Source organism: Arachis hypogaea, chromosome 15, assembly GCF_003086295.3.
Source record: "Arachis hypogaea cultivar Tifrunner chromosome 15, arahy.Tifrunner.gnm2.J5K5, whole genome shotgun sequence".
Classification (NCBI taxonomy): Eukaryota; Viridiplantae; Streptophyta; class Magnoliopsida; order Fabales; family Fabaceae; genus Arachis; species Arachis hypogaea.
Genome location: NC_092050.1, coordinates 142,503,620 through 142,510,649, shown reverse-complemented (window position 1 = coordinate 142,510,649; position 7,030 = coordinate 142,503,620). Strand labels below are relative to the sequence as shown.

Genomic DNA, 7,030 nt, shown 5'->3' with positions numbered 1-7,030 from the left:
TCAAGAATTATTTCCCCAAGACGTTGCAAACAGGATTTTGTCAGTTAAAATTCAGCAGAGTAGGGACAAATTGCAATGGGATTTGAACAAATCCAAGCAATATGATACAGCTTCAGGTTACAGAATTGGCTATTTATTTTACCATCCGCCTTTGGAGCTTTGCCCTAATTATATGCAGCAGAAAAAGCCGTGGATTGATCTATGGAAGTTGAACTTGCCTCACAAAATTAAGCTATTTATCTGGAAAGCTCTCCATGGCCGACTTCCGGTGCTTGCTCAGATTCATCACCGCATCCCATCTATATCACCAATATGCCCTTGCTGTCATGAGGCAACGGAAACAGTCACTCATTGTTTGATCGATTGCTCTAGAATTAAAGACGTATGGTCTCAGAGTTATCTTCGTGACTGTCTTCCCCCTCAGAGTTCTAACGACTTTTGGACATGGTGGACTGCATCAACAGAGATACTTAACCCGTTGAAGAATGCTGATCGTAATCCTCAATTGCTTGTTATCATTTGTTGGAACTGCTGGAAAGCTCACAACCAGTTGATTTTTGAAGGTTCTACTGCTATGCCGTCTGCCATTCTAGCAAGCTCTGTCAAGTTGCTCCGTAAAATCCAAAGAACTCCCAGTTTAGGTCGTCATCTCCATGAGACAAGCTCTTAGTTGCATTCAATTTGATTTATCATTATTTCTTCTTTAAGATTTTTCTTCGTTTTTCGACCACGCACCGTTGGATGAATACCTTCAGTGTAGTGTTTTTGGGAAACCCCCACCTTTTATTATGTTGTCCTGCTTTTGGACATCTTTGTATTTTATTTTTTAATAATTAATAAAATATAACCTATTATCTTTGGAAAAAAAAAAAGAATACTCAACTCAGTTTCTAATAATCTTTTCAAAAGAATTATGAGGTCTTAAACAAAAAAAAATATATTTTTTGACTTTAAATTTTTATTTTTATGAGACTGAATAGTTCACATATCAATGACAAAAAATATTAGGGTTAAGTATGGTTTTGGTCCCAAAGGTTTTCAGCCAGAATCGAAACCGTCCCACATCTAATTTTCGATTTAGAATCATCCTTAACGTTTTTTTTTTCGTATTAAAATCGTCCTTTTATTTTTTTTGGACAAAAATACCCTCACCACTACCAACACAATTACCTCCTCCACCACCAACACCATCACCACCGCCACAACCTCCACCAACAGCACCACCAGCACCAGCACCAGCACCAACACCACCACCAATGCCGCCGCCGTCTCCCTCCCCCCCTTTCCCGTTCCCCCTCCCCCTCCCCGCCTCCCCTTCCCCCCACCCCCACCCCGCGTCCCCTCCCCCTCCCCATCTTCCCTTCCCCCCACTCTCACCCCACCTCCACCTCCAAGAATAACAACATCAACAGAGAAGCAGAAAATCAACAAATCAACACAAATTTAACACAAGTAAAAAGTAAAAACAGAAAATAACAAATCAACAAATCAACACAAAGCCAAATCAATAAATTCAAGCACAAAGCCAAATCAACAGAGAAGCACAAAGCCAAATCAGAAATTCAAAGCACAAAGAAGCAGATGCAGAAGGCAAAGCAGACAGCTCGTGGGTGACGGAGCGACGGCGGCTGGGTAGATCGGCGGTGGCAGGAGCATGCATGAACGGCAGCGACACACTCCACGGCTGGGTAGATCGGCAGCTCGGGCTCCCCTTCCCGGCGACACACTCCACGGTGGTGGCAGAAAGATACATGAAGGGAAGGCGGCGATGTCTTCCTCTGGTCGTGGTTCCCGCGGCAGCTCGTGGCCGGACCGGCGATGGTGGCGGCGGCTATGGCGATGGACTCCTCCCCTTCCTCCCGCGTTTCCTTTCCCCCCACCCCCACCCCCAACGCGTTTCCTTTGTCCCCCTCCCTAAAACGCGTTTTTTTTTAATTTTATTTTTTTTATTAAAATAGGGGTAGTTTAGGAATTAAATTAAAAATTTTATTTAAAAGGACGATTTTAATACGAAAAAAACGTTAAAGATGATTTTAAATCGAAAATTAGATGATGGACGGTTTCGATTCTGGTTGAAAATCTTTGAGACTAAAACCATATTTAATCCAAAAATATTAATAAAAAAATTAAATAATCTCATAAAAATAAAGATCAAAAATAAAAAAATATATTTTTTATTAAAAATATTATTATCTTTTGAAATAATTATCAAAAAAACCGTTTAGAATTTTTTTTTTCAATAATAATGAAATTGCAAATCAGACCACTTAGCTAACACACCGTACTACCGTAGCATGGTTCTTTGCTTTGGTGTCTAACTCAAGTCTCAACAAACCCTTGTTTCCATGCGGTGATTGTTTCCACCATTCAATTCGCTCTTTTCTCTTCCAACCCCTTCTTCTCATTTGATCGGATTTTATACAAACATGTTGCGTGCAGCATCATTTTCATCACTCTCATTCTCCAGGTTCAGCTTCTCTCTTCATTTCCCCTCTTTTCTTGTGCCTTATGTTTTCCCTTTTCGCTTTCCTTCCTGTTCATGTTCAATGTCAAGCCTTCACTCTCATTCTCAGCTCACATCCCCTCGCCATGTTGATGAAGCTGTTGATTCCTTCACTCGCATGCTCTCTCTGCGTCGCCCTCCATCCATCATCCAATTTAACCAGATTTTGGGGTCTCTTGCCAAGACGCACCATTTCCCTTCCGCCATTTCCCTTTTTCAGCAATTGCAAACCAGGGGAATTGCTCCCAGCATAGTTACTTTGAGCATCGTAATTAATTGTTGTTGCGGCATGGGTCGTATGGTGCTTGCTTTCTCTGTATTGACCAAGATTTTCAGGATGGGTTTTCAGCCTGATATCATAACGTTGAATACACTCATTAAAGGTCTCTGTCTCTCTGGTAAGGTTGAAAAAGCACTGCACTTTCATGATAGATTGTTGGCTTATGGATTTCACTTCGACCAAGTCACTTATGCAACTTTGATTAATGGGCTTTGTAAGACCGGACACACAGCAGCTGCTATTCAAGTGTTGAGAAAGATCCCACGCTCTGGGATTGCTCCTGATGTCTTCATGTACAGCGCAATTATTGATAGCTTCTGTAAGGTTACGCTTGTAAGTGATGCTTTTCATTTATACTCTGAAATGCTTGCTAAGGGAATCTCTCCCGATGTTATCACCTACAACACTCTAACTTATGGATTGTGCCTTGCGGGCCAACTTAAGGAAACCATTGATTTACTAAATCATATGATGCTGAAAAACATTACTCCAAATGCTCGTACCTATAATACTTTGATTGATGGACTATGTAAGGAGGGAAATATCAAAGATGCCAAGAGTGTGTTGGCTGTGATGACAAAAGATTCTGTGGAGCCAACTGTGGTTACTTATAATTGTTTAATGGATGGGTATTGCTTGGTTAACGAATTAAACAAGGCAAAATGCATATTTGACACAATGGCCCAGATAGGAATGACTCCTGATATCCAAAGTTACAATATTATTATTAATGGGTTGTGCAAAAGTAAGTTGATAGATGATGCCTTGAATCTCTTTGAAGAGATGCGTCGCAAGAACTTGGTTCCTAACACGGTAACTTACAATACTCTAATTGATGGCTTGGGAAAATCAAGGAGAATCTCTTGTGCTTCAAAGCTTCTTGTTGAGATGCATAATAAAGGTCAACCTGCTAATATAATCACTTACACTTCCTTGTTGGATGGGATGTTCAATATCAAACAAGTTGACAAGGCACTTGTGTTATTTAATCAAATGAAAAAGAGTGGCATTGATCCGAATATATTCACGTATAATATACTTATTGATGGCCTATGTAAAAATGGAAGACTTATAGAAGCAAAAGAGATTTTTCAAGATCTTTCCATTAAAAACTATCATCCAGATGTGAGGACATACACTATTATGATCGATGGGCTCTGCAAAGAGGGCTTATTTGAAGAAGCATTGGCCCTGATGTCAAAAATGGAAGACAATGGTTGCTTACCAAATGCTGTGACTTTTGAAATCGTTATTCGTGCTTTGTTTGAAAAAGGTCAGAATGACATGGCGGAGAAACTTCTTCGGGAAATGATTGCTAGAGGCTTATTGAATGGATGAATGAAGGTAAGATACATCAACTCAAATTGAAATCACCTCTCTATTGTTGCAGAATATGTATCATAGTTCTGTAAATTCTGTATCTGTTGGGTCAGAGAACTTTGGCAATGCCATAACATCAATACCACTGATGTCTTAACTATCTCATTTTTATTCAATTAATTTTTAACTTTCAATTTTTGTAACTGCTATCATCCTTTTTACTTCCACTATGCTTTATTGATTCTTTAGAGGATATTCCTAGGTTTAGCTTACAGGTTTAGTGTTTAAGATCTCTTTATAGTAATTAATAGTTCTTTACTTTTATCCTATGAGATCATATATCTTAACTGTTATCATGCTACAAACTAAGAAAAACAAAAAAGCGTTATAAACATTTGCAAATCCATTGCATTCTGTATAAGGAAAATTACATTATTATGAAAAATGTGGTTCTAAAATATAAGTGCGTTAATAATTCGGTTATGGTTTCCCAACTTCAAATTTTATTGTTATTTTGCTTGTTGATCAATGACTTCTCTATGGAGATTGGCAATATTTGATTCACACTGGATTTTGACCTGCTTAAATGAGTGTGTGGTTTGGCCACCAAAGTATTTCAAAGCAGATATTTTTCTGCATCAATATTTCTCTTGCCGTGATTTTAGCTTGTAGTTTTGTACATCTAAACATGTGTCGCAAGAACTTAGTTCCTAATACGGTAACTTACAACACTCTTATTGATGGCTTGGGCAAATCAAAGAGATTCTCTCGCCCTTTGGAGCTTTTTATTGAGATGCATGATAAAGGTCAACCTTCTTCTATATTCATTTACAATTTCTTGATAGATGCCTTGTGCAAAAACCGACAACTTGACAAGGCACTAGTGTTATTCAGTTAAATGGAAGAGATTGCAATTAACCAAATATACACTCATACAACATGCTTATTGATGGCCTATGCAAAAGTGGAAAACTTAAACATGCTCAGGAGATTTTTCAGGATCTTCCTGTTAGAGGCTAAACATCCAGCCAGACATACAATATTGTGATCAATAGTCTTTCTAGAGAGGGTCTGTTTGAAGATGCATTGGTCCTGTTGTCAAAAATGGAACATGATGGTTGCATTCCTGATGCTGTGACTTTTTAAACCATTATTTGAGCTTTGTTTGAAAAAGATGAGAATGTTACGGCAGGAAAACTCCTTCGTGAAATAATTGCTAGAGGCTTATTGAATAGATAAAAGAAGGTAAAATACATCTCAAATTAAAATTACATTTCTATTGTTGTTGAATATGTAGAATAGTTATATAAATTCTCTATATGCTGGGGCAGAGGACTTTGGCAATGCCATGACCTCACTATCACTAAGGTTTTGACTATCTCAATTTTATTCAACTAACTTTGCACTTTTGATTTTCACAATTGTTAATAATTTTGTTATGGTTTCCCTGCTATTCCTAAATTGTGCAACTTGTTTTTCTTTATCTTTGTAGGTGGAGTATCTAACAAATTCCCATGACTGGTGACATTTATCATTAGCAAATAGCAACCGTAAACTGTTGTTTATTTGACCGAATCCTCCAAGAACGGTAGTAAAACGAATTCAAGTGGGGATTAAGGATGTATTCATAAGCTATACGGTTTTCTATTCCACCTTAAAAATAAATCCAACTTCTAAAATGTGTGTCGCCTCTTTTGATTTTCCTTTTTATCTTTATTTACTTTTCAGATTACAGCCTAAACAGAATCGATTTAGGTTATCCATCTAAAGTCTAAACTTCCCAATTTTATCTCGTTATCTATTAGAAGAAGTTCCACACATCAAGATGCTGTCTTTTTTATGCTAAAGCATGTGATGACACTTGATGTCAAAACTCAAGATATTGCGTGTGAAGAAAAGATAGAGGACATGGAGAAGAAGAAGAAGAAAATGAAAGAGGCCATGATTCTTGTTACTGTTGTATTGGCAATAATTAATGATAGGAGTCGGAGCTGCAATTACTTTTGATGGCTGCCAAATAGCCAGAGAGAGTTTTAATTTAGATTTATTTTGTTGAATGCTTCTGTTGACTCAGTTGATTCTTATAGTGGATTTTGGTATGCTGGTTTTTTATTACTATAATTTTCAAGATAAATATTCCTCTATATTAGTTAAGGGTTCGACTAATGTGCTCCCCTTTATCTTTTGATGATGTTTGCAGGTTTGGGGAGAAAGAAAGAGGCTAAATTTTTGTGGCAATGTGCAATACATTCCACTATTTGGAGCATTTGGCTAGAACAGTCTTCGTACATTTCATGACAGATTCACAGGAAAAGTTGTTTGTTTGGGATAGAAAAAGGTGTTTAGCATCTGTGTCTAAAATATATGATTTTTTCAGATGACTTTCCCTCTCAGACATGATGAGAGATTGGAAGTTGCCGTTCATTGAAGCTTCCGAACTTGTTTGTATTTCCAATGGTTTGGAGAAACTCTTTCCTCCACCCATTTGTACTTTTCTATCAATACATTAATGATATTCTTTCTTTTGTTATCAAGAAAAAAATATATAAAATAAATAGCTAGAATGATGCTATTGAGAACTCCGAAATAAATGTTTGTAACATAGAGCTGTGTTTGGTTTCAAAATGGGCCCAACCAAAATGAGAAACAGATTAAGCATGAAAAACTCTAGAAGAAATTAAATGCAATGTATATTATCAAAAGGGTTAATGAGTGGGAAGTTATCAATGTGCTTAGTTATAGTGTTGCTATCAATATGATTTATTCGCCTTTGATCCAGGAAAGAGATAATGATTCATTTTCTGTCCTCTTTAAGTGCGTGTGTTGAGGAAGCAGGAGGCACCAACACATACTTGATCACTGGCGCTTCCATTTTCCGTTTTTCTAGATTCAAAGTCTCTGCAATTACTGTTACTACTTTGCTTCTA

The 7,030-nt window shown here is 37.4% G+C and overlaps 1 protein-coding gene across 13 annotated transcripts; it reads left to right on the top strand.

The window, feature by feature from the left end:
- The first annotated feature begins 2,269 nt into the window (after window positions 1-2,269).
- LOC112751015 (uncharacterized) lies at window positions 2,270-6,694 on the top strand. 13 transcript variants are annotated; one of them, XR_011872416.1, is made up of 5 exons: window positions 2,270-2,467; window positions 2,574-4,127; window positions 5,596-5,691; window positions 5,832-6,199; window positions 6,304-6,694. XR_011872416.1 is itself a non-coding variant. In XM_072217078.1 (3 exons), exon 2 carries the CDS (start codon window positions 2,622-2,624, stop codon window positions 4,119-4,121), a length of 1,500 nt encoding a protein of 499 aa, XP_072073179.1. In that variant the 5' UTR covers window positions 2,270-2,467; window positions 2,574-2,621; the 3' UTR covers window positions 4,122-4,127; window positions 6,304-6,694. The 13 variants fall into 13 exon arrangements, 4 of the variants coding, with proteins under 4 accessions (XP_072073179.1, XP_025655777.1, XP_072073177.1 ...); XR_011872414.1 differs by adding an exon at window positions 5,103-5,348 and having other exon boundaries at window positions 5,596-6,199; XR_011872411.1 differs by adding an exon at window positions 5,103-5,348 and having other exon boundaries at window positions 2,286-4,127.
- The last annotated feature ends 336 nt before the right edge of the window (window positions 6,695-7,030 follow it).

What these genes read in the sequence shown, in the direction of transcription:
- LOC112751015 (XM_072217076.1), top strand. Translation starts at nt 2,427, where the DNA reads ATGTTGCGTGCAGCATCATTTTCATCACTCTCATTCTCCAGGTTCAGC.